The sequence below is a fragment of the Nematolebias whitei genome, chromosome 16 (assembly GCF_014905685.2).
Source record: "Nematolebias whitei isolate Nwh7 chromosome 16, NemWhi1, whole genome shotgun sequence".
Classification (NCBI taxonomy): domain Eukaryota; kingdom Metazoa; phylum Chordata; class Actinopteri; order Cyprinodontiformes; family Rivulidae; genus Nematolebias; species Nematolebias whitei.
The window spans coordinates 7,738,369-7,765,306 of record NC_056513.1 but is presented as its reverse complement, the minus strand read 5'-3'; the positions used below and the strand labels follow the sequence as shown (position 1 = coordinate 7,765,306).

General features: G+C 42.5%; 2 protein-coding genes across 2 annotated transcripts; one reads left to right on the top strand and one right to left on the bottom strand.

Moving 5' to 3' along the window:
• The first annotated feature begins 401 nt into the window (after positions 1-401).
• Positions 402-9,526, top strand: LOC119423055. Its single transcript, XM_037690463.1, has 6 exons — positions 402-450; positions 2,602-2,913; positions 5,092-5,376; positions 5,475-5,585; positions 7,727-7,785; positions 9,374-9,526. Exons 1-6 carry the CDS (start codon positions 402-404, stop codon positions 9,479-9,481), a joined length of 924 nt encoding a protein of 307 aa, XP_037546391.1. The 3' UTR covers positions 9,482-9,526.
• A 3,871-nt stretch (positions 9,527-13,397) lies between these two features.
• On the bottom strand, positions 13,398-19,341 carry LOC119423054 (CD209 antigen-like protein E). Its single transcript, XM_037690462.1, has 6 exons — positions 19,278-19,341; positions 17,118-17,267; positions 16,877-17,038; positions 16,659-16,798; positions 16,476-16,582; positions 13,398-13,578 (listed from the first exon to the last, which is right to left on the bottom strand). Exons 1-6 carry the CDS (start codon positions 19,339-19,341, stop codon positions 13,398-13,400), a joined length of 804 nt encoding a protein of 267 aa, XP_037546390.1.
• Positions 19,342-26,938: the final 7,597 nt, after the last annotated feature.

Genomic DNA, 26,938 nt, shown 5'->3' with positions numbered 1-26,938 from the left:
TCTGATGATACAGTTGTTTATTGTCGAGCTAAAACAGTTGGTAAGGTTTTGCAGCTTTTGCAATCCGCTTTTATCATCATCCAGTCAGATTTGCACTATCTCAGACTTGTCCTAAATGGGATGTTGTTTTCAAACAGGAAGTCGGTCCCAGCAGTTCTTCCTCTGTTTTTATCTTTGACTGGTGCTCCTCTTGAGTATGTCGATTCCTAAAAATACTGTATTTGGGTATATTGGTCAATTTACATCTTTCTTTTAAGCTCCATGTGGAAAACTTGGTAAGGAAACTGAAAGTTAAATTGGGTTTCTTTTTCAGAAACAGATCCTGTCTAACTCTGAATGCTAGGAAACGCGTTGTAACTGCAACTTTCCTTCCTTCCATTGACTACAGTGACATTATTGACATGAACGTTCCTACAAGCACCCTGCAGATGTTGGATGCCGTCTATCACGGTGTGCTAAAATTCATAACTGGCTGTAACTACCGTACCCACCGTTGCACCCTGTGTTCACTGGTTGGTCATCATTAACTTCACATATAGACTCTTACTCTACATTTTCATCTTTAAATCACTTCTTGGTCTGTTGCCTTCATACATCTCCTCCTACATGTCTCTGCGTGAGTGCAGCTACAGCGTGCGCTCTCAGGACATTATTACATGCAGTGTTCCCTCAATGAGGACTGAACTAGGCAAAAGGGCTTTCTTCTACTCCGTTCTTGCAAAAAGATCCGAAGCTCTCGACCTTGACCTCTGTAAGTGGCTTCAAACATCTGCTAAGTTCATGACAAAAACCAATGCAGATGTTCCTATTTTTAGTTTTCTACATCGCTTTACAATCTAGCTGTCATTTTTTAATACAGTCGTCTTTCGTTTATTCTTCTCAATTTATATGCTTTCTTTTATGATTGTTTGCTGTTGTCTTAGTTGTACTGTTGTCATCACTCTTTGTTAAAATCAAGTCTCTCTTGTAAATGAGTCCCCGAGGCTCAATGGGATTAACCTGTATAAATGAAGGTTGAATGAAAACTGTAGTAAAAGGTTGAGTTGCGGTGCTCCTCATAGTTTCTCATTTTAATGTCTTAAGTAAGAGTATGGTCCTTCTGATCCAGTATTTTCATTATCAAGGCTGCAGATAAACACATTTACAACTAAAATTGTTTATTTGTTTTTAACGCTTATGTTAAAAACGTGGGGAAAGACGTTCTTTCCGAGTCTGTTAGTGAACAGAGGCTCCTGTAACGCATACCAGATGGTAGGAGATTGAAAAGTCCAAAGTTAGGATGAGAAACCTCCTTGATATTTTTCCTCTCCCTGCCCAGGCAACATTTGGGTAGATGCACTCATTTGTGGGTAACTGAGTGTCAGTGATGTGTTGGACGGTTTTCACCACCTGTTGGATTGCCTTACGGTCAGACGCAGAGCAGTTAATGTACCATACTGAGATGCAGTTTGTGAGAATGCTCTCGATGGTACAGCGATAAATGTCCAGCAATATCCTCGAGCACAGGTGAGCTTTTTTAAAGCTTCGTAGGAAATAAATAAGCTGTTGCACCTTTTTTAACTTGAATTGAGGTGTTAGTGACCAAGAGAGATCCTTAGAGAGGTGAGTACCCATGAACTTGAAGCCGGACACCCGTTCCACTAGAGATCAACACATTGATGGCTCTTCTAAAGTCCATGATGATCTCCTTGGTTTTTACTGGTATCTGTTATCTATGTAAACATATGTTGACGTCCATGTACAACTCGCCTAAGTCTGCAACATTTCTGGTGATTCCACTGGGTTTTCTTGGTGTGGACACCAACTCGCAGACGTTTATCTACAGTCTGCCAGAGGAATTGAAGGACTTGGGCTAATTTAGACTTTGAATTTGTGGGTCTTGCATAAAGTCCTATGTCTTGGACATTCGGGTGAAGAGAGGGGCAGCACTGTCAACGGATCACCACCTGGTGGTGGCAATTGGATCCGGTGGTGGGGGAGGCTGCTGGACAGGCCTGGTAAACCAAACGCATTGTGAGGAGGAACTGGAAACGTCTGGTAAAGTCCTCGGTCGGTGCGACTTTCGACTCAAACCTCCAGGAGAGTTTTTCGTGTGACCTGGGGGAGGTCAGGTCATGGAATCCCAATGGGCCTTGTTCAGGGCCTTTGTTCTAGTTTATTTCAACAGAATTAATCTTTGCAAAAGCAATGTCCACGTTTCAAAGTTTCTAAGAGCTTTTAACTTTCTTCATCCTATTTTCAAAGGGGTTATATATGTGAAGCAAGAAAAAACTTCAGGCGAGGAGAAAAAAATCCTCTTTTTTTCCTATGATTCTTCCTCATTTTCCGTGAAACCATAGCAACTGCTGTGATACTGACACTTCTGATGTAATCTCCCAAGTGTTAGCTTTATTTTGACACCAAGGTTAATTAAACAGAATTTGTCATTGCTGAGAAACACCCAGTTTTATGTGGGCATGGTATTTTTGTGCAGGGTCTTCAAGAAAACCCCTTGGGACTTAAACTAATGAAAACACGGATCATGAAAGTGAGAGATGTTAAAGAACATCGCACTCTCATAGTTTAATGACTTTAATCTGTTTTTTTGTTTTGTTTTTTTAGAGCTGCTGCTGATGGTCTCTGCTGCTGAGGTGGAGGTGAAGGACACCCTGGCTAGACTCGTTGGAGGAAACATCACTTTCCCCATCTCAGTGAAGGAGAGTGGATTTCTTTTAAAGGAAAGACAGAACATTGCTATGGTCATTAGAGGAACATTTGAGTTAGTGGAGAACATTTACCAGAACCAGGTTGTCTGGGACAGAAACTCTGGTCTCTTTACCATCACAACCCTGCAGAAAAATAACTCTGGAATTTATACCATTGATAATAAACACGGACAAGTTTCAGTTTTATCCTATCACCTGGCAGTGTACGGTGAGTCCCGTTTTCTCGTAAATATAAATATAATATAAATATCTCTCGTCAGTGCATTGATGTTTCCAGTCTGACATCGAGGCTCCAGACTTCAATAATCTGGATGTGTTTTCTGTAGAGTTAACGTGAGATCAGAGACGATGAAGAGGTTTTGTTCACGAGTGAGGGACGAATGGAGCTTGAGACCGGTGCAGCTTCTGCAGTGTTGTGGACTCTGTGCCAGTCCGTTGTGGTGAAGAGGGAGCTGAGCTGCAGGAGAAGCTCCCTGTTTACCGGTCGGTCTACGTTCCTACCCTCACCTGTGGTTCTGAACTCCTCCTTAGGGAGGTGTTCTGGACACGTTCATCATGGAGAAGACCCTGAGGAAGACCCTGGCCTGACCTACTCAGACTGCTGCCCCAAGCCCTGACTCCAGAACAAGATAACAGATGGACATACAAGGCCTGCATAGAGCTCTGGGTCTGCCCCAGGGTCTCATCCCAGTGAGACATGTCCTCCTGTCTCACTGGGAGGAGACTTAATGAGATTCTCAAACAACTGACTTTTATTTTTTGAGCAGCAGCTCCACTTCGAGCTCCTCCCAGATGACGGAGCTCCTCACCTCATCTCTAAGGCTGAGCCTGGCCACCCTACAGAGGAGCTCATCTCAGCTGCTTGGGTCCAGGATCTGATTCGTAGATGGACCAGTAGATCTAGAGCTTTGCCTTTCTGCTCAGCTTCACTATGACAGACCAGAGCAGCTCCTTCATTACTGACAAGTGATGCAGCAGTCCATCTCCTGCTCCATCCTACCATCCAAACTCTTAGATACTACTGAACTCTCCTGTTTGAGGCAGAGACTCCTCCCTGATCCAAAAGAAGTGGTCTCAAGACTCCAGACTGAGAGGTTCTGACCCACAGGTCAGCCATGAATGATCCATTTTACTCTGAACAGAACCATATCGTCTGCAAACAGAGAGATTCCTTTACTGTAGCTAAAGTATTTAACTTACCTCAAGGTCGATTCTGGGCCTTTTTAACTGTAATAAAAGTAAAACTTGCTCAACTCACAGAACCTGAATTAGAATAAAGAGCAGGACAAAACAACAATTAGACAGACAGGTTGAGTCGGTAACTGAAGATCTAACCAGTAAACAAATAACAGAATAATACATCAAAGTTCATGAGAATAATACTGAACGAACAAGACAGACTTGCTCTCTGTGGTTCAAATCAGTTTGGTTCTTCAACACTTGTTTACAGAACACAAAGTCTGGCATGGAGGTTCTAAAGGTGTTTGGAAGAACCTGCAGACTCTCAGGTCTCCTTCCGGTCCAAAACCAGAAGTTAAAACTGACTCAAACACCAGACGAATGTAAATAAAAATCACAAAAACGTTTTTAATAAAAGTATTTTTACATCTCATTAAAATTTATCATGCAGTCAATAAATCTGGAGCTTTTTTTTTTAACTTTTTTATGATATTCTTAGGGATTTACTAGAAACAAACAAATTAAAAAATGTTCAAGTAAAAAAACAACAACTGGGCTTTATTTGTAACAGAAGATGTTTCGCTTCTCATCCGAGAAGCTTTCTCAATTCAAAGAGCAGAGCGTGTGGGGTTCAGGTTATAAAGCTAAAATAAGATACACATACATATACAGATTGACATATCACGCCTCACAGTGGGGGTTTGTTAAAGTCTTTGTTAATCTGATTCACAGATGAGGCCCCTCTGTTCCCATTTGATAGAGTCAATTAACAGAGGGGCCTCATCTGTGAATTAGATTAACAAAGACTTTAACAAACCCCCACTGTGAGGTGTGAGGTGTGATATGTCAATCTGCATATGTATGTGTATCTTATTTTAGCTTTATAACCTGAACCCCACACGCTCTGCTCTTTGAATTGAGAAAGCTTCTCGGATGAGAAGCGAAACCTCTTCTGTTACAAATAAAGTCCAGTTGCTTTTGTCTTGCTTTTGAAACAGGTCCAGATGACACGATTTAACCATTTGTGTTCTTTAAAATATAAAAATGAATTCACTTTAGGTACTGGAGAAATCCAAAATGTGAGAGTACATTACATGACAAATAGTTATTGGGCTGTGAAACACTGAAAAACACCAGGAAACAGGTTTCATAAAAATCTGCAGTAGTGTAAATTTTAATAATCGTGTTTTGTCTCGTGTCTCTGCAGACTCGCCTCCGACTCCTGTGGTGAAACGTCTGAATGTCAGCTCCGACAGCTGCTGGCTGCTCTGCTCCGTGGACAAACCCATTAATCTGTCCTGGTACCGAGACCAGGAGCTACTGAACCAGAGCAGCTCGGAGCTCTCTTCATTCATTTTGGTGCACAGACAAGACCGAGGCTCCAAGTATAAATGTGTTGCTGCCAACCCTGCAGACAACCAGACTCATCATATCGACCTGAGGGAAACCTGTAGGTTCACCGAGTCAGACGGAGATAACCAAATGAGACAATGTAAGACTCTTACGAACACTGATTTTTAAATATAAATATTACGTTTTAAAGGCCGTTCCTGTTGGTTCACAGTGTTTGTGTTTTGTTTTGGTCGACAGACTGGCTTCCAATTGGACTCGTCTCTGTGTTTATTGCATTTATTGGACTCTGCGCCTGTTTTATCAAGCAGAGATATATTCAAAGCAAAAAGGGACACAGACAAACACAAGGCAGGTACTTGTGTTTTAATTCATTGACACTATTTAAATGGATCATTTCAGGTTCATAAGAAGCCACCTACAGACAGTGAAACTGGAGCCTTTAGTTTCATACGGAGGTTAAATTTGACACAAACTTTCATTTAATGTAAATCCAACGTAACTTAATTATGTTAAACAAGTTAAAGATTCTTTGTTGTTTTATTTGGCTGTTTCTGGAGCTTGTGTCATTAATCTGGAGGGTATTCATATTGTCAAATTGTCCAAATCCAAGATGGATGCCACTATTAATGTCCACCCATGTTGTGAGCATGATAACTTGAAAAATAAGTGAGGCACCGACTTCCATTTTGATGTTTGGCTGCATCTAGATGTAAGAAAGCTTCCCTCTAAAAATTGGGTTGTCACATCAAAATTCAAGATGGCCACCAACACACACACGGCATAATGTTAGCTAAAAGCGACAAGTAGCACAAAAAGAACAAAACAGATGGAGTAGCTGAAGCAGATTTCACAGGAAACAATGTTTTGAAGGAACTAAATAGATCTTACTAGGGAGGCTAAGGAGAGTGATGCCCCTGTAATTGGAGCACAATCTCTGGTCCTTTTTGAAGAGAGGAACTCCCCCCCCCCCCCCCCCCCCCACAGTCTGCCAAACCAGCGCCACTGCCCCAGATGTCCATACAACATTGTAAAGGCGTGTCAACCAAGACAGCCCCACATCCAGAGCCTTAAGAAAAATAGGAGCAAATCTCATACGCCCCCCCCCCCCCCCCCCCCCAGCCCTGCCGCCGCTGAGCTTTTTACCTACCTCGGCGACCTCAGACACAATTTTGGACAGACCAACCCTGATGTCCCCTGACTCAACATCTTCCATGGAAGACGTGCTGATGGGATTGAGAAGGTCGGAGAAGTATTCCTTCCACCTCCCAACGACATCACTGGTTGAGGTCCACAGAGGTCCCTGGTAAGGTCTATTCAGGGGTAGGCTACTGGAGAAGCGAGTCCGATCATTGGTCCAACCTCTGATCCAGGAGGAATAATACAGGTTCTGTCCTGTCCTGGACCAGCTCTTTACCTTCACTAGGGTCCTCGAGGGGTCATTGGAGTTTGCCCGTCCATTCTATATGTGCTTTGTGGACTTGGAGAAGGCTTTCAGCCATGTTCCTTGAGGTACACTGTGGGGGGTGCTCTGTGAGTATGGAATTGGGGGCATGTTGTTACGGGCTGTTTGGTCCATATACAAGCGGTGCAAGAGTTTGGTTCACATTTCTGGCAGTAAGTCGGACCCCTTCAAGGTGGGAGTTGGACTCCACCAGGGCTGCCCGTTGTCATTGATTCTATTCATAACTTTTATGAACAGAATTTCACGGTGCAGCCAGGGGGCGGAGGGAGTTCGGTTTGGTGGCCTCAAGACTTCATCTCTGCTCTTTGCAGATGATGTGGTCCTGTTGACATCATCCTGCCATGATAGCCAACTCTCACTGGAGCAGTTCGCAGCCAAGAGTGAAGCGGCTGGGATGAAAATCCCAATCTCCAAATCTGAGGCCTTGGTCCTTAGTCAAAAAAGGGTGGATTGCTCTCTTCGGTTTGAGGGTGAGATTCTGCCTCAAGTGAAGGAGTTCAAGTATCTCAGGGTTTTGTTCATGAGTGAGGGAAGAACGGAGCGTGAGATTGACAGATGATTTGGAGCAGCGTCTGCAGTATTGTGGACTCTGTACCAGTCCGTTGTGGTGAAGAGGGAGATGAGCTGTAACGTAAACCTACTTTCTGGTCAGTCTACATTCCTGCCCTCACCTATGGACATGAACTCTGGTAAGGATGCTTCCTGAATGCCTCCCTAGGGAGGTGCTTTGGGCATGTCCGACTGAGAGGACATGAGATCTTTGGAGAATTTAGTTTGAAGAAATCCTCTTTTTGTTTCGGCTCCTCGTGTTGATGTTTGGACTGTTTTTTTATGTTCAGGCCAACAGAACATTTAAAAAATCTGTGTTTAATTAACAATGTTCTCCTACACGGAGGGACACTGATGTCGTCTTTAGACCATTCTGTCGTGTCTCTGTTTTTATTTTTGTTGCTTCTTGTTTGTGTGAAACTCTCTAACCTTTTTCCACAATAAACTCTACATTTGTTTCCATTTTGTTCGAGTGCAGGTTCAGACGGGGAAGTCCAGTATACGCCAATTCATATAAGAACGGACAGACAGACTCAGGTACGCTGAAATCCCCTGAGCTAATAAGGATCTTTTTTTTTTACCAGAACACAGTGTGCTTTGATTATCTGTGTTTGGTTTGGTTCCCTCCCGGAACAGAACAGCAATTCATCCTGTTTGCACAAACGGCTGAGCAGATGGTTTCATTCTTCTTATCTCTTTACCTGGAGGTTTGCTGCATACATCAGCTTTTATAAATGTTTTACCAGCAGGTACAAAAACAAGGCTGAGAAAAACATACTGTTAGTTTATTACCTCCAGCCTTTAGGTTCAAAGAACCGCAGGTTGGTTGTTTTGTGTCGGTGTGCACGCCTGGCTCTGTTCCTGTCTGGGAGCAGCAACAGGTGAAGCAGATGAAGCCTCAGAGGCTGATCCTCCAGCTGACATGCTGAGGATGAGAGAAACTTCTGGGATCCCTGATTGTGAGCCTCTGGCGTCTTCTTTAATTAATCCCCATAAATATGATCATATCATCATTCATTAAGCTCAAAGTATGAGAGGAAGTATTTCTATTTGTTGTTTCATTTTAATCCATCAATCTTTATTTTGTCACTAAATCTAAAGACTGGCCTGCAGCTCCTGGTTAATCCACCTTGAAGGATTTTAGTTCAGCTTTTTATATTTATTATTTATTATTACGTTTTTTTTTTTGTTTTTTTTTTATTTTACTTTTACTGACACAAAATAAATCGGCTCAAAAAAACATTTGTCCAGTCTGAAACTGCAGTCCATATTTATTTTATTTTATTTCTATAAAAAGTTGAAGACCGTTGATCAGCGAATAAATATTTTCCTGACAGGACAGGATGTGTAGGGACTAAAAAAGCCTCAGAGTAACGCTTCAATCAAATCAGAAGCTGAGTTTCATCTCCTGCCAGGTTGTTTCCTCCAAAAGTAGGCGGAGCTCAAAGGTTGTTTCCCCCCAAAAGAGGCGGGGCTTAGAGGCTTATTACCAGGATGTGTTGCTCCACTCTCGTGTTATTATATATCCTCATCGTGTTTGGTGAAGACTTAAATTCCCAACAGGCTGAGTGTTTCCTGACAAGAACCATCCACCTCCCTGAGAACAGACTGGATTTATGATGGTTTGCTCAGCTGAGCCTCTGATTGGCTCCTTGTGCATCACCTGATCGCCTGACTTTGGTTTAGTCAGAAGCAGTGTAGAGCGAGTCATGACTTCCTGTTTGTAATTAATGTCTTGGTGGTAATGTCGTTTTTAGGACTCACTTGTAGCTCACAGTTACTGACAGGTTTATGAAAAATGACGATACAGTAAGAACACAATTTTTAAAATGCTAATTTTACCTCAGACATGTGATCCAGAGAATAATAATACTCGGTTTTCTTCACAGTTTGAGTTGTGCTGTGACATTTTTCTCCTTTGAGTAAAAGATTTGGTTTTATTCACTGAAATGTTGGACCTGATTTTCATCTGCAGTAAAAATGTCCTGAGACAACAAAAAGTATTTTTGTCTTTTTGGTCTCTGAATGTTCCGACTGCAGTTTTAAATCTGTCAGCAGGTTTTTTACCCGCAGAAACAAACAGCCTGATTCAGATGGTTCTCTCTTTCTGGTTTTATTTCCTCAGGAAGAAAATCTTCCAGAACCACCAGGTCCTGCTGACCAGTCCAGTCTAACAACAATCTATGCTAAAATGGAACATCAAAGATCCCAGACAGAACCTGCAGCCATTTAACTGGGAACAGGACATTTCAGAGTTGAACGAGCTGCTGACTGTATATACCAAAGACTGTTTGTTGTAAACATTTCATCTGTCTTTATATTTATGGCTTTTATTCGAATTTGTTTAGTTTTTTTTACACCAGCTTCAGTTACTGTTTATCACATTATTTCATGAGGACTTCTCACATTTCAAACCTTGTTGGGTTTCAGACGTTCATAAAGGAGTTTTGTGGAGCGTCCCGAGCTTCGCTGCAGATTTAAACTCGTGTTTTCTTCCTCCTGATGTCAAAGGTCACGCCATGGACCAGAGCCAACACAGAGGTGTAACCAAAGATCAACAAAGTCAAACGATTTTCATCAAAACCAAACCTGACAAAGCTTCTTTCTCTTTAAAAACAAACTGTTCAACACGAGCCCTCCGTGTGCTCTGAAACCTCCCACATGCACATATTGTGTGCACAACACTCTCCCTCTCTTCTGGGTGTTTGGTCCATGGGAGATGTTTTGGCCACCTACATGAAGGTGTGGACTGCAGACCTGTTTGAACCTGCAGAAGCCCAAAGTGAGCTTCTGTTAATCAGCAGAGAAATGTAAAAGATATAAAAACTTCACAGCAAACTAACAATAGATATAACCAGGTGAGGTCAGACCTTTATGTTTTTCTACAACAGGAGATGACTCTTCTGTCCACCTACATTTCAAGGACAAGGGACTCATGAGGACAAGAATGTCCATATTGGACATGTGTAGCCAGAGGATATTACTGAGATAAACGAGATGTAATGAAAGATGTTTAAACAGTAAATATCTGGGAGTGAAAGCAAACCTTAATGTGTTCTTTGTTACCTGCTCAGGGGACTTTCTGCTCAGGTCTATTGTCCTTTGGTTGGATCATATTTAGGTGGTTTCTCCGTCTCATGAAGTGTCCACTTGCCTGACCTGAGGCAGAGCTGAAAAACACGTCAACACACGGGTGAGAACCGGTTTAATTTATCATCTGGAGTCAGTTATTGTTGTAAGAAAGGATGCAAATGTTCACCTGCTTGCTTCCAACCGCTGTCATCATCTCCTTTAGGATCAAAGTCATTAATGTTTTTCAGCCAGAGACCAACTTTTAAAAACATCTTTAGTTGTGACGGCCCCTGCTGGCAGGAAGACGGGACCTCAACTAAAATAAAGTGCTATGTGTCATCGTTGTATGTTCACATACAATGGCAAAACTGGTTCTCTGCATTTAGCCCATCGCGCCTGGGATGCACCCAGCTGGGGTGGTGGGCAGCTATGTGGGTGCCTGGGGGACAATTGGGGATTGGATGTCTTACTCAGAGGCACTGAGGCATGTGGGAATGGCTGGGGATTGAACCTGGGGCTTTGGGGTCCCAGATCCCTCTACCCCATCTCGGCTCTAAAAGCCTAAAGTAAAAAAATAAATAAAAATGTACACGTTTAAAAAATAACGTAAAAACTGAGAAGTCCAGGAAGAGCCAGAGTCCATAAAGTCTCGTACCTGCTTCAGTTTCTGAGTAGAGGAGGTTTTAGGACCCAAAGTGGCTCCAGATGATGGAAAACCAGGAGAACACGTCAGAAAGTTTAGTCTTTTCTGGGCTCCAGACGTCCTTTAACTACAGACAGATCAGTTGGTAACCTCCTACAATAAATAAATAAATAAAAAACTGATGTAACTGAAGATAAAATCCTCCAAGTTTTGTCTCATCTGTCAGAAACTTTTGTTCTCATCATGAATTTTGGACGTTTTGTGTTTTTCTACCATCCGTGGAGTCTTTTCCCATCGTTATGAGTCAAAATGTGACGAATGGTTCTCTAACTTTTCACCTTAAATGGTTTTGGACCCTTGGCTCATTTTCTATCATCCTCACTGATTGGTCTGGGGTTGCATTTCCTCTTGCGTCCAGAAGCTGGGAGGTTGACCACAGCCCTGTGAATTTTCTGCTTTTTATGAATCCTGTCAGCTCTGGTCAGAGGACCATGAAGCTGCTTTACCTCCAACGTGGACCTCTGTGATCAGACAGTTGTGTATTTCTGTGCTGCGTGTTCGATGTGAACAGAACCAAATGGGTCTGTTTGTTCCTTTTCAACAGACTCAATGTTTGATGAGAAGTTTGAAGACTCCTGAGATACTAACCAATGTCAACAGTTGGTTTGAAACTTCTGTGTTTTAAATATTAATTTTCTATTTAAGGAGACCAACAAATCTGTCCAAATTATTTAACCACCAATCCTCGTCTTAATCCACTTCTCCTGTCTGGGTCTCAGGGAGCTGGTGTCACCGTGCGAGAGGCGGGGGACACCGTGGACACGTCTCAGTCCATCTCAGCGACACATAGACGCAAACAACCATTCACACTCAGGGACAGTTATCAATCAGTCTAATGTGCATGTTTTTGATTTGTGGCAGGAAACTGGAGTAACTGGGAAAAAAAACAAAAAACAGGGAGAACATGTAAACTCCACCCAGAAAAGCTGGGAGTGGAACCTGCAACCTTCTCACAACATTGTTTTTTGTTTAGTCATCACAAACTGAAAACATGAAGATATATTAGTTAAAATCACCTCCATGAGAAGAAGCAGCTTCAAAGACTGAGTTTGTTGCAGCTCCTTGGACTGAAGGTCTTTTGAATAAAAGTTACAACAAAGAAGAATCCGTCCAGAGGACCTGACTCCGCCTGGTTGGACTCAAAGCTTCAGTCCGACAGAACAGGGACATCTGGTGGAACACTGAAGCTCTGACACTTTCAATCTCATGCCTGCAAGAAAAGTTCAGAAAAGATGGGGCGGTTGTTTAAATCTTAAGATATTTTTACTGCACCAATTATTGATTACATCATCTGTTCATATTAAAGCAAATTACATGGTTGTAGTTAGAAAACATTAGATAACGCAGCAGAACCACAACTAAGGCTGACTTCACGCTGCAGGCCAAAGTGGCCAAATCTGTGAGACCCACATCGGATTCTTTCAGACTGTCTGAATGTGACAAATCTGATTTTTTTCTAAAGCAACCCAGGTCTTTTTCATGCATGTTTCTAAATACTAAGTCCAGGATTTTAACCCTCAAGACTTTTTGTGTCTTTTGTAACCCAACGTTCTTGGCTCAAAGTAACAGAAACACCAACAGAAAATGTCACGATCTGTGTTTGAAAGAAGGAGCTTCATGAACCTCCATCCTGGATTATCAGGACTGCAAGGAGTCCACAGCCACTCTGCCATCGAGACAGGCTCTGAAGAAGATGGTGGATCTGAGGAGGAGAATAAGGCCAAGGTTCAACTGAGGCATGACTGACTTCTGACATGGACTTCTATTAACATGGACGCAGATCTTCCAGTTATGTCCCATCATGTGTCTGACAGCACAAAGATGGCCTCGGTCTAGTGTTATCATTCCCCCAAGACCCTACAGCTGAAAACATTGCAGCTGTTGAGAGATCTCTCATGGTAGAGCGGGGCATCATAGACCTTGAGACCGATGATGCAACAAACATGACCACATGGCACATCCCGCTGGGAGAGCAGACCAGAACTCTGTGGAGAAATTGTGGATCCTCTCTGGCCTGGGAACAGCTTCAGATCCTCCAGGAGGAGCAAGAGAATGTCTCTGGGAGGAACAGAGATTTGGGTTTTCCTCCTGGACCTGTTACCTTCATGAACCAACTTTAAATATGGATGGATGGATGGATGGATGGATGGATGGATGGATGGATGGATGGACGGACGGACATGCAAAAGCTGCAAAAATGAAAACACACAAAGTCTGGCAATTTTATTTTTGTGTACAGATCAAACTTTATGACGGTTGACAGAAATCAGTCAGTAACAAACACATGTATATTTATTAGGGATAATTATACATCAATGATGTCATTGTTTATTCCAACACAACCTGAACTCACCCAGAAAATATTAAACTGATCTTAGATCAGGAGCTCAGAAGAATCAGCCTGTTTTTCACAAACCCACTGCAGGAACTGCGAACACGGCTCGCTGCTCCACGACTGAACGAACCACAGAACGCCTGAAAAACTGTTAAAGGCCGCACAGTTCTGAGTCTTGAAGGGACGGACTAAAGACTGAGGCTGTCCCGCCTGCCAAAACCTGCAGGGAAAATCAGAAGAAATTTAAAAAAACGTGTTGATTCCAAGAGTCGTGAGTGATTCAAATAACGTTTAAACTCAGGGAACAGTGATTGTGTTACTTTTGTTTACTTGGCAGGGTTTAAAATAAATTAAAAACAGAAGAAAACAAGGACAAACTAGAAACTCTGTAGTTCATAAATGCAGCAACTCCAACATCAACTTTCCTCTTTGTAATAATCTGAGACAGGCTTTTATTTTGAAGAGTGTGTGATTGAAATATATAATTTATTGACTGTTTCCTGATACAAAATGTATGTGTTGTAGAATATTATTCATGATTTTTATTTTATTTTAGGTCACGATGTCAGTACGATTATTATAATCATTTTGATGTGGTGGGCAACACGGTGGTACAGTTGGTAGAGCTGCTGCAGCAGGTTGCCCCGGTTCAAATCCTGGTCCGGGGGCCTTTCTGGGTGGAGTTTGCATGTTCTCTCTGTGCATGCGTGAGTTTTCTCCAGGTACTCCCACAGACCAAAAACATGCATGTTAGACTGATTGGAAACTCTAAACTGTCCCTAAGTGAGAGTGAATATTTGTTTGTCTCGTTTGTCCCTGGACTGGAGACCTGTCCATCACAGTGATAGCTGGACATGGGCACCAGTGACCCCTGCGACTCGAATAAGGAAGAAGCAGGTAAAGATGATGGATGGGTGGATTTTGTTGTGGTTATCCGCAGAAAGAGAAGAGCAGCAGAAAGTTCTTGGTTTGTTGTTTTATTTATTTATTTTCAATTCCCTGGAAATCCTTGACGAATGATTATCTTCCAGCCAACTTCCCGCCGTATCTCTGCCTGCAGCAGTGTGGAATCGGACGGGTTTGGTTCTGATAACGATGTACGGGACGCGAGGGAGGGGGATGAATTTCTTAAAGAATAACAACGTTCCTTCAGTGAAATTAGAAACAGACAGTGGGGGGCACGGCTAACCAAAAAGATTAGTTTCGCTAACGCTAAACTGCTAACCACTCAGACGACCAATCATGTTAATTAAAGTTAATTAAAGCTTTTTTAAGTGTACACGTAGTCACGGACTCCTCGAGACACGCCCACAGCAGACAGGAACAAGATTGTGAAATTGTTAGCTGTTTAAATTTGGCGAAACCTAATTAAGCAGAAACGAACTCCGCTGTTTCCAAAGTTAGCAAAAATGCTAATCCGCTAAACAAAACAAAAAATTCTCCACTGTTAGCTGTTAGCTGTTAGCGGGTTAGCGGCGCTGTGCCCACCACTGTAAACAGAAGAGAAACGAGGCAGAGCAAGGCACTGAGAGTTTCTGTATTCTGACTATTTCTCCAAAACTTTGAGTTGAATTTGATGAAGAACAAACCGGAGGGTTTGTCATTCAGTTTGTTTCTAGGACAGTTGTCCCCGAGATTTATTTTTAAACCTCTTTCTGTTTGCTCTTTACGTTTTGTTTTACTTAAATACTGAGTTCTCCTCCTGACTCCGGAGGAAGCTGAGGAGTAACAGAGGGCCAAGCGGTCCGCAATCTTGTCTGTTGATGAGGCAAAAGTTTGGATGTGGGAGGAAACTGGTGAGGCCTTGGATAGAGACTCTCAGTTGGCTCAGAGAAGATTCAAGAAACCATCAGGCGGCTGAGGAGGGGAAAGCAGCGCTTTACCAACACTGTTTTCAGTGAAGGTGGGGTGCTGTCGACCTCAACCAGTGATGTCGTTGGGAAGTGGAAGGAATACTTCTTGGACCTTCTCAATCCCACCAGCACGTCTTCAATGGAGGAAGCTGAGTCGGGGGACTTCAGGGTTGTTCTGTTCGTAACCGTGGCTGAGGTCGCCGAGGTAGTTAAAAGCTCCACGGCAGCAGGGCTCTGAGTGGATGAAATCCGCCCTGATTTCCTGAGGGCTCTGGATGTTATGGGGCTATCTTGGTTGACACGCCTTTGCAGCATCGCAGTGCCATTGGATTAGCTCACTGAAGTGGTGGTTCCACTGTTAAAAAAGGGGAACCGGAGGGTGTGCTCCAATTATAGGGGCATAACTCTCCTTAGCCTCTCTGGTAATGTCTATTCAAGGGTACTGCAGAAGCGAGTCTGATCATTGATCGAACCTCAGATCGAGGAGGAACAATGCGGGTTCTTTCCTGGCAGTGGAACACTGGATCTGCTCTTTACCCTAGGGTCCTCAAGGGGTTATGGGAGTTTACCCTTCTAGTCTACTACATGTGTTTTGTGGACTTGGAGAAGGCTGTTGACTGTTCCTCAGGATACACTGTGGGGGGTTCTCCAAGAGTATGGGATTGGGGGTCCTTTGTTATGGGCTGTTCGGGCCCTATACAAAAGGCGCGAGAGTTTGGTTCGCATTGCCGGCAGTAAATTGGACCTCTTCAGGGTGGGAGTTGGACTTCACCAGGGCTGACCATTGTCATCGATTCTGTTCATAACTTTTGTGGACAGATATTCTCAGTGCAGCCAGGGGGCGGAGGGTTTCCACTTCAGTGGCCTCAGGATTCCTTTTCTGGAAGTCAATGAGAGTTTGGGTGTGTGACCTCTGACCTCTGGAGGGGTTAGAGAGAAATCAGTCCTGCAACAGGAAGACACATGGAGGGAACGAGGTCAAAAATATCTAGGACTGGATGGAGAAACTGGAGACGAAGGGGAAGACTATGGAAATAGTTTGTTTGCCAAAATGTTAAAAAGTTTAAAAACCTGAATAATTAATCAGACTTGAAGCTCTGAGGTGAACGTCTCCGTGTGATCGTGTAAAAAGTGTTGAATTTGTGAAAACAGCAGTGACCCGTTTAAATTCTGACTGATGGTTCTGCTGTGGTCTGAGCTGGCGGTCCAGACAGGACTGTCTGTGGGGGACGTCAGAACAGCGAAACAATCTGTAAAGACCTACATTTCTCCTGGTGATGCTCCATCAGTCCAGGTCCATGGACTTCCAGCGTAGCTTTGCCTCAAAGCGATCCAGAACTTCAGCTGAGTTCCCAGATTGTTCAGAAACATCTTACAGGAAATCAAAAACATCTGATTTACTTCCGAGTGACGTGTTGAAGTGTTTTTAGGTCAGGGAGAACCTCACCATCTCCTTCTGGCTGTTGACGATGACCAGGTCCGCTCCGAGTCCTGAACACTGATGTCTGCTGGACTCCCAGGTGTCCCTGGTTGAAGACAGCAGGTAGCAGTGGCAGCCGAACCTCCTCCACCCGTCAGGACACGTCACTGAGGACACAGAGACGTCACCAAGGTCGTCTTCTTCTTCACAAACTTTAAATCTTAACTAAGGCACTTCCTGCTCACCAGAGCTCTTCCTCAGTCGGTCCAGTTTCACTTCTGCCACCTCCAGACTGACGTTTAGCCAGTCCCTCTCGTGGGTCAGGTTCTGGTGCCTGATCAGAAGCTGCCTCCATTCTGCCGTCTGATTGGCCAGGTGTCCGGTCAGCTGATGGACGTCTCTGTTATCTGAGGGACAGAACCCGGCAGTCAGAACATCTGATGACCCGAGTGCCGGCTCTCCTTCCAGTTTCTGACGGATACTCACAGCTCACAGCCACAGCTACGACCGAGACCAGCAGGATGAAGCTCAGCAGGCCCAAACAGACCGCCAGAACTTTAATAGAGCCGCCGCTTTCAGTTTCCCTCCCAGCCACAGACTCAGTTTTCAGCGGTTTGTCTCCTGCAGGTGCACAGACTGTAACAAAACACAACAGAACATTAAATGAACTTTTATTCAAAACTCATCCATCAACCCAACGCTGGAGTCCAGACCCCACTGTGGGACCTGAAACACCAAGTCAAGTTGCAAGAAGCAAGACAACATTTATGAGCAGGATTTCATTAAGCTGAGACAAATAATGTCCCTGAGAAATTTGAATGAATTCAAACATTTATGTTGTGATTTATTGTTTCCTTTATTTATTTCAATTAAAAAATACGTTATTAAGCCCAAAGGGAAATAAAGTGTTGTAGCTCATCATCCTGGTTTCATTCAATAGTTGTTGGATGCTGATAGCTGTGGGCAGGAAGGATCTCCTGCAATGAATCCGAAGAATCTGACCACAGATACCGATCCATGTTCCCAGATCCAGCTTGCTGTCAGATCCGGCGGGCCTCTCAGTCCTCCTGGGCAGCAGGACGGCCTGAATGCCGGGCAGAATTCCTCCCTGAACGATGGTCACGCCTCCCAGCAGTGTGCCGAGCACCTTATCGCCACGGACAGACAGCTGAAGGTGCCGGGGGATGATCCCGGTCCTCCTGTTGTCACAAGTCAAGTTTCCCACCAGCTCCAGGATCTCAGCGGTCAAGTACTCGAGCACCAACGCCAGGTTGATGGGAATTCGTCCACGGCGCCTCCTTTTCAACTCATTTGGGATTTTGGGCTGCAGTTGAGGTCTTTGAGCTTTTGAGATGTTAATCAGCTGCTCCTGATTGTAAAAAAAAAAACTTGTTGCCATGGTTACGCATCATAACAAATGCCCAAAAGGAAAAAGGTTTCAGTAAAAATCCTTCCAGCTGCACAGCATCTGATACCAGAGGAAATAATCATCTGAACAGTGATTTACATCCAGAAAAAAGAGGAATTTAAGTTTTCAAAAGCAATAACTCAGAATGAACGTAACAGAGCGACTCCAACATGCAGCCGCCCCGAGCGGCACAATTCTAGAACTTTATGATGCAATTTATTTCAGGAATCCATCACCATTCTTCTCTAAAGGTGAGCGGGAAGCTGGAACGTTTGTGATTATGACAGAGACAGACTCTTATTTTGAAGATTATCCACAAGCTTTATTTTGAAACTCCAGCCTCAGCCCTCTTGTTTCCTGCCGACCCGCTAACCTCCTGAACATCAAAGCTCTGATCAGAGACGATATGACGATCTTTGTTGGTGGCCATGATGGAAACAGGAGGAAGAAAGGCATGGTGGGTAATAGAAGACTCAGAAGCTGCTGAGTCACTGAAAGGGGAGGGGCAGCACCCAGCATCACTTCAGACAGAACCACAGAGTAAAAAGTAAGCCTCAGACAAACAGTTTCTGTGTGGAGAGAACCCTGCAGAAAATTATTATTATAAATTATTATTATAAATTATTTATCTGGAGATAAATAATCTCACATTTCAGCAAACACAATATAAAGTCTTACAACAGATTTGTTTGTCAGAATAGAAACACAAATCCTCGTCCAACTTCATCTAAAGGACTTCATCAATCTGAGGAGCCGCAAACAAACTGAGTTCCACAAGCAGCACCCCCACACAGTGGACCAACCGGTTTGATGGTGTTAAGATGGTTTCTGGAGTCCACCCTCTCCCCTGTCGACTCCTCTGAGGCAGCCACAGCCAAAGTGGTTCAAAACATCAAAGTTCATGCTCAATAATCCAGGTAGAAAATCCAACAAAGTTCAGTCAGGTCATCTGGACAGTTGCTTTTTTTCTGTTGAGACTCGAACTGATGAAGTCCTTTGGATGAAGGATGAAACGTCTCAACAGAAAAAAAGAAACCGTCCAGACAACTGAACTTAGTTGGATTTTCTACCTGGATTATTGAGCATGAACTTTGAGAAATCCTCATTAAAACCTTTTTATGAAATTTCAGTTGGTCTCCAGAGATCTAGTTCTTTAATTTTACTGAAACTCTGAACACAAAAAGCTGCTGGTTCTTATTTTGGCCTCCAGTTCTTAATAAAATCATTTTAAAACGTACCCTGTGGGGGTTTGTGGTAGTCCAGCTCCTCCAGGTTCACGTAGATCTGGTCCTGGGACTCCATCACAGCCTCCAGTCAGCAGGAGATGTGTCTTCTTGTAGAGCACCGGGTCGAGTCACGTGGAGGTTTCTGTTCCCATTTATCACAACACGACGACCCGTATCATTTGGAAACCTTTAAGTTTGTCCTGTTTGTTCAAATTCACTCCAAATATAAGTTCAGTCTGTCAGAAGACAGTTCCTGTGACTGCATCACATTCCTTCATGAGCTCAGATCGTTTTGATAAAAACAATTATCAATTCATCTGCCTTTCTTCACAGGATCATTGTTTTATGTTGGTTTCAGTTTCAAGCAGAACTTCCCTCCGTTGGATCTGCTGTGGTCCCATTGAGGTGAAAAATGATGAAAAAAACTAATGAAATCTGAAAAAGCCTCGTCCAAAAAACTCTCAGGCTCCAAATCTAACGGCAGAAAAAGGTTTTCACATGTTAAGGCTGCTGAAGAGACTTCTGAGTTTTTGGCTCCCAACATTTCTCCATCTTGAAATGACTGTTCAGGCCTGAAGAAGCTGAAACTGCAGTTTTTGTAAAAATAAAATAAAAACGTGCATTTTGATGCTTTAATAAACGTCTTTTTACTCTGCCCATCAACATTCGACAGGCCACCTCAGTCTCTATTTTTAAATCTCTCCTCAAAACACATCTGTACTCATTGGCATTTAACACAGTGTGATCTCATTTGGTATTTCGTTGTTGATGATTGTGTTCATCCATTTTGCTTTTACTCCCTGACATTTAACGCAGGGTGATTTGATTTAGTATTTCATTGTTTCTCATTACATTTCATGTTTTTATGCTTTTATTCATGTTGTTGTAATATGTTGTTATTAATATTTGATGCTGTGATTTTTTTTGGTAAGCACATTGGTAACAGTTACTGTTTTAAATGTGCTATATAAATAAATGTGACTTGACTGTCTTATCTTACTTGTTGTGTTCTCCCTCCAAACCTCAAATCTACAAGGATCGTTCTGGAACATTATATCTAAGACAAACATTTGGAAAAGGAGCCAAATGGTCTCCTCTGCAGAGCCTCTGGTCTCAGGTCCATCCTGCACTGCTGACCTGGTGTACCTGTGGAGCTTATCTTTGTCCTTGGTCTTCATAGTGCTGCTTCAGCGTTCAGCTCTGAGGTCTGGTTGAGCTCATGGTTGCTGTTGGAGAAAAATATCCTCGCTTTATCTCACTTCAAAAGTAGGAGACAGAGATTTTTAACCTGAATTTACTTGCAAGGTCAGATTTTCACAGTTGACACAGATATACAGGAAGTACACATGAAGTACACATGAAGTACAGGTCTCTCTGCTAACCCAAACATATGGTTCATGGGCAGAGTTAACATTCTTAGTCTGTACGTGGGTGTCCAAAGTGCGGCCCGAGGGCCATTTACGGCCCTTGCAGTGATTTTGTGCGGCCCACAGCTGCAGTTTAATGGTATCATTTTGTCCAACAGGCTTAAGAGGTCGATGCAGACTTTCTGCAGATTTGTTGGAAATCCTTTTTTATATAATGTTTAGGTTTAACAGCAAAACGGATGAAAAACAATCTTCTCATAATGAGCAACATTAAAGGAAATACAAACTTGATTGTAATCATTTTATTTTCACTTCATGGTACAAAGTACCAAAAACCTTTACTGGTTTCTACCAGAAAGGAAACTTTTGGATAATGTTTCAAAAAACTTGGCTAAATATTGTAGTTGATAAAATAACCAAGAAGGAAATTGGACATTTTAAATGAATATAACGTGGTATCATCTACATGCGAGTGGATCAACTTTGCTGTAGCGACTGACAGCTGGACGGTTTTTCAGAACTTCGATCAACCTTTTGGGCCGTCCATGGTCCAAACGGTTGATCGACCCCCTTTTAAAAGGACACTTACTCATATTAAACTTTTGTTGCTGAGAACAGACCAAAATAAATTTTCCAAACACAAGAAAACAACAACCATGGACACAACAAATCAAACATATCAAATCCTTTTAAATAAAACATATAAGCTTAGTGTTTATGAGGCTTTTAATGTTTGTGATCTACAACAATTTAAAACTCTTTCTCCACCAAAATTAGTAAACTTTTGTCCTTTCTCCAAAATATCGTTCACGTTGAGAGTTAAATTCACATTTTTGTGGCCCACGAGTCCTTTCATCTTGATAATTTTGGCCCACAAATGAAAACATCAGGACACCCCTGGCCTAGTAGTTAAAAACATCTGTAAACTTTGACCAAGAATGTCCTAACCGTTACCAAAACGACAGTTTGTGTTTTGATCCATGAGCTCCTGAGCCAAGCTAGAAATGAGTCTTTTCCAATAACTCAGTGAGTCTGGTGACTCAGATGTCCCAGCCAGCCCTGAACGCAGCATCACCTTTGTGCACCTGGAGGTGAGAAAGTCTCTAAAGTGAAGTTCACAGGCGGCTGATCCGTGCACAGCAGGTGATTCGTGCACGTGTATTTGACAGTTTGTGCAGGATATTGAGATGTGTCCGTTAGTAAAACTTGTGGATCTTCTTGTTCTTCCTTTTGAGACTGATTTATCTCCATAGATCGGTCTTCATTACATTTACATTCAACTGATACATTTAATAAAAAGAACAGCTATAACATTTTATGATGGACCTTTAGACACTGCACTGTGACATTTTAACACTTGTATATTTTATGTTGTTACATTAGTATAAATGTTTGTGTGTTTAGATTTTCCTTTTATTGTGAAACACTTTGTGATGCAATATCTATAAAAGGAGCAATATAAAGAAACTTTACTTACAAACACATTTGTGAGTTAAACATCGGAGTTTAGTTCCGTCTCAGAGCTGGTTTTTATTTCTTTAAGTTACCTTTTTTTTGTTGTTGTTGTTGTTTCAGAAACAAAACAAAAACGTAAAAACAAACTTCCAGTGCAAATATAAAGTTTACAGCAGATTTACAACTCTAATCCCCAAAAGAGTTGACAATAAAAAAATAGGAAAACATTAAAATCTTGAAGTAAAATGAATTCATGTGACAGCTTTAAAGCTAAACAGGATCACAATAAAAACATTTGAGTTCTGCGACTCTTTTTAGAGTTAAAGAACAGGAAATGATGACAGAGTTTATGCTTCTAAAGATAAAAGCTACAAACTTTATAATCAAGGTATTTGGTACCTGGATGATTGAGCATGAACTTTGATGCATTAAAATCAAGCTTCACGTGTTTTTAGTAAAAGCTTCAGTGTGGGGTCGTTAAAGTCTGAGGGATTAGTAAACGTAATCCAGCATGATGTGAGACTGTGGAAAACCCGGAGTCCTCGGAGGAATCATCCGGAGGAGGTAGCTCTTATCACTGCTTTTCAAGCAGCTCCTGATCAACCAGCTGAAACATTTAGCAGCTAAATAAATCGCTCCGACTCCAAGGAGAACCCTCAACCAGCTGAAGTCACCTCCTGGGCTTCTCTTCCTCCTGTCCTCTTCATCGAAAACTGCAGGCAGAAAATCACAGAATCAGTTTAAACCTGACGTGTCTGCGTTTACAACTGATGCTCATTCCACTGCACAGAAATAAAAACACCTCTAATTTGTCATTTTTATTATTATTGACTGACGGTCAAGAGATTTGAGTTTAATCTTTCTACTTTTTGATTTATTTAAATAAAGTCAACCTGCAGCTCAGCAGGACTTGGGTGAGATGAATATAAAAACGCAAAGAATAAAAATTCAAACATAATCATCAACCCCCACTCCTTCAGACAAGCTCCTCGAAGCTCCGCCCCTTTTTGGAGAAAACAACCCATCCTTTTGGACTGAGAGTAAACAAACATCCTGAAGCGTTTGATAAAAACTACAGAAGTGCTTTGATTAAACTGGCCAAATATTATGATGTGTCAGACAAGCAGAGCCTCCTGCTCTCTATAATCACAGCATCGCACATAAATCATAAATCTGGATGGGAGGCTGGACGAACGGCGCCATCCAGAGACCTGCAGTGATGTGCCATGAATCCGGGGGTTATTTCACTGACGGCGTGTCTTTATTTAGCCGTCTGTTGTATGAAAGTAACAGCAAACTAATTATGTCATTGTTAAACAGCATGCTAATGAGAATAATGGAGAGGCAGCTGCAGAAGAAAAGTCCAAAACTAACAACAATCATCTTCAAGTAACCTCACCACAGGTACAGTTCTCCTTCCACCGTGTTCGTTTTATTTACTGACCATCTAGTTTAGACTTATTTACATAAAGAGAAGAAAAAACTGATGCCAAAGTTTAAAACTGAGGTCTCGAGGGTCATTTTGACCCGAAGGCAGCAGGAGGGTTAATCCCTTGCTGCTCCCGGCCTGAAGCCTCGTATCTGTTCTTTTAGAGAAGCAAACAAATGTAGAAATTATGTTTTTTTTATTTTCACTGCCGAAACTTTGAGGCACAACTCCTTTCTGTTTTCAAGAAGTTTTACATTGCTTGTTTATACCCAAAAAGGGGCGGAGCCTCTTGAAGAATACTGTTTTTATCCACAAGGATTTGAAATATGAAGGGTTCTATTTTATTTTTTACTAATCTCATAATTCTTTACCCTCATCATTATGCTGAACCTTAGAAACCAAAACATTAATGTTTTTTTCTTTTCTTTAAACTTGAATTGTGTTTTGAAACGGTTAATAACAGAAAAATCTGGGATGTGTCAAAGAAAACAAACAATATCAGGACAAACTTTAGGCCAAGCAGAAACGATCAAATCTTTCTCTGTATTCTGATGTAAATGTTGCGCGGGGTAAGACTGTTCTTAAAGTTGTTTGAGTGCAGATTTACTTTGAATAAACGAGAGAAAAAAACATTTAAAACTAAGCGCAGCGTCGTTGACGGGGCCTAACGGGAACACTTCCTGAACTTTGTGAAGTTTCATGAAAGATTTTGCGGATTACTTTAACATTTCAGTAAAACATTCTTCAGCACTATGAAGGTCTCAGGAAGCTCGTTCTTAATCTGGATTACACTGATGGTCAGATTAAACTGTTTCATAAAGACCTCAAAAACCCAGAGCTGAGCCCAGACTGGATCTTTACCTCGATACGGAAGCTCCCATCTCGGTTCCAAGTAGGTTTGCATCAGAACTTTCTGTCTCTTCTTGGCTTTGGACTTCTTGTTTTTCTGTTTCACTGGAGCGAACTTGGCCACGGGTCCGGCGCTGCTGTTTGAGCTGAAAGTGTACTGCTCCTGCTGGTCGCAGCCGGAGGGGTCAAAGGTCAGATCAAGGTCACCCAAACCTTCTGAGAGGAACCTGCAGGGATCGTTCTGCATCATGCTGAATATCATCTGAACCGACACGTCCGAGTCCTGCATGTCCTCCGTCTCCTGGACCGTCTCTTCGTCTTCATAGTAACCCATCCAGCTGAGGAAGGTGCTGAGGTCCAGCTGAGGGTCTCGCAGGACTCGGATCAGCTCAGGGCTGACTTCGTGAGTCCCGTCGGATCTGAACCCCCCTAAGTCTTTGTAGTCGTGCTCTGTGATGTAAACCTTCTCCACCACCCTGGTCTTCACCTGGTAACTGATGATGATCCGGTCCATGTTGGATCCGATGTGGTTCCGATCCATCCCATAATGCTCCCTGACGAACAACGGGAGGTCTGCAGATTCTGGGTAGGTCTTTGTGCTCAGGTTTCCAATCACAAAGTACGCCAACTAAAGAAAAGAAACATTTATTTTAATAAACATTATTTAAATCAGCAGAACATTTTTCAGCTCCTGATTTTATTTTTATTGTGACGATAAGAAATAAATCTCCCCTAAATACTCCAGAGTAATGGAGCGCTCGGGCACAAACGCAGATTAAAAACTGAAAACTAGAAGTTGGATTAAAGAACTTGTTGACCCAAGAGCAGCAGAAGGTTCTGGTGGTACCACAGGTTCTGCAGAGTTTTATGGAGGAGATATGAGAAGTTAAACAGAACCTTCACTTCCTGTTTGGAAGCTCAGATACAGTGGAAATCAATCTGGGTGTGACCTTTGACCTCTGAGAGGACACTATCTGTCCTCCAGCAGAGACACTCTGAGGGGACGAAGACAGAAAGACTGAAGGACAAACTGGAGAAGAATAAAAGTTATAGAGTACGTGTCTTCATGAAAACGATCAAACTTCAACTGTGCCTGTGTAAAAATCATAAATCAAATCAAAGTTTATTTTTAAAGCACATTTTAAAGAGATCAAATATAAAACAACAAAATCCAACACAAGCGGCTCTGATGTGCCCAGTCCTGAGGGATTTGAGCAGTGAATGTTTGTAGTTTACGAAATGAGTGTTTTTCTAGGCTGGAACTGAACAGAGAATGAAGTGAACCTAAATGTTTTTGTAGCAAGATGTTCAAACGAAGCCTCTGCTGGTAATAACACAAGAAACAAACGCTGAATCAGTCACTCTCTTTAGCTGCACGGACATGTTCCCGTGTGTTGAGGGAGCGGTTTAATCCACTACCAGGTGCAGTGGTGGAGCCAGGGGGTGGCCAACGGTGGCCTTGGTCCCCATAGATTAATCCTCGACTACCCCAGTCATTTGAAGAAATTATATATTTATGCAATATAAAAACTAGAAATCATAGTTTCCACAAATGACAGAGGTGGTGTCATGATCTGATGGTGGATTGAACGCAAAATGCAGGGAGGACTCAGAGGACTCAGGTTAAAAGTAAAAGTTATTTAATGAAAATAAACAAAAGGGCTGAAGCGGCAGCAACAACTTACCGTATTTTTCGGACTTCAAGGCGCACTGGATTAGTAGGTGCATTAAGCAAAACAAGTTCATTTTGACAGAATTCTGAGCGCCGTGTACCACATAAAATCGGTTCGAGGTCAGTAAACACAACCAGAACTAATACATAAGGCGCACCAGATTATAAGGCTCAATGTCGATTTTTGAGAAAAATAAAGGATTTTAAGGGCGCCTTATAGTCTGAAAAATACAGTACATGAACCATGAGAAGACACTAACGGAGACAAGACCAGAACGTGGTGCAGAACAGGGAACAGGAACAAGGCGTCTTCATGAGACAATGCCAGATACCAAAGAACAGGAGACACAGTTCACACAGTGGCACAGCGACCTACACAAGGTGAGGTCAGTGAACAAGGCCAGGCAGATTCTGGCAGATCCTGATCACCCACTCCATGATGAGTTCAGGTTGCTTCCATCTGGACGCAGGTTTCTGCAGCCCAGATGTAGAACAAACAGATTGAAAAACTCATTCATCCCTGTAGCAATCAGGTTTCTCAATGAACACTAATTTCAATACTGTTACTTTAATGTCGTGTGTGTATATGTACACATCTATTGACTGTGAAACTAATTGCCCCTCGGGGATAATAATGATACTTGAACTTGAACAGACATATACAGTATACAGACACTGACAGAGTGAAACCAAACCACCTGGGACATACAACAGGTGTAGGAGGCCGGGACTTGATTACATGAGCGAGCAATAACTGGGACAGACCACATGGTGGAGCCACACACAAAGGAACAGTCAAACACAAGGATCAGAAAAGGAAATTAAGACAAGAGAAAACACAAGGAAAACAGACAAAAGGACAGATTATGTCAGGTGTTTGGTTTACACACACATTATATAT

Excerpts from the sequence above, each read along its gene's own strand:
- LOC119423055 (XM_037690463.1), top strand. The coding sequence starts at position 402 with ATGAACGTTCCTACAAGCACCCTGCAGATGTTGGATGCCGTCTATCAC. Across the intron at positions 2,914-5,091 it reads CTATCACCTGGCAGTGTACG|ACTCGCCTCCGACTCCTGTG; the intron begins GTGAGTCCCGTT and ends GTGTCTCTGCAG. Across the intron at positions 7,786-9,373 it reads GAACGGACAGACAGACTCAG|GAAGAAAATCTTCCAGAACC; the intron begins GTACGCTGAAAT and ends TTATTTCCTCAG.
- LOC119423054 (XM_037690462.1), bottom strand. The coding sequence starts at position 19,341 with ATGGAGTCCCAGGACCAGATCTACGTGAACCTGGAGGAGCTGGACTAC. Across the intron at positions 17,039-17,117 it reads CGTAGCTGTGGCTGTGAGCT|ATAACAGAGACGTCCATCAG; the intron begins GTGAGTATCCGT and ends TCTGTCCCTCAG. Across the intron at positions 13,579-16,475 it reads GGAGCATCACCAGGAGAAAT|GTTTTGGCAGGCGGGACAGC; the intron begins GTAGGTCTTTAC and ends TTTTCCCTGCAG.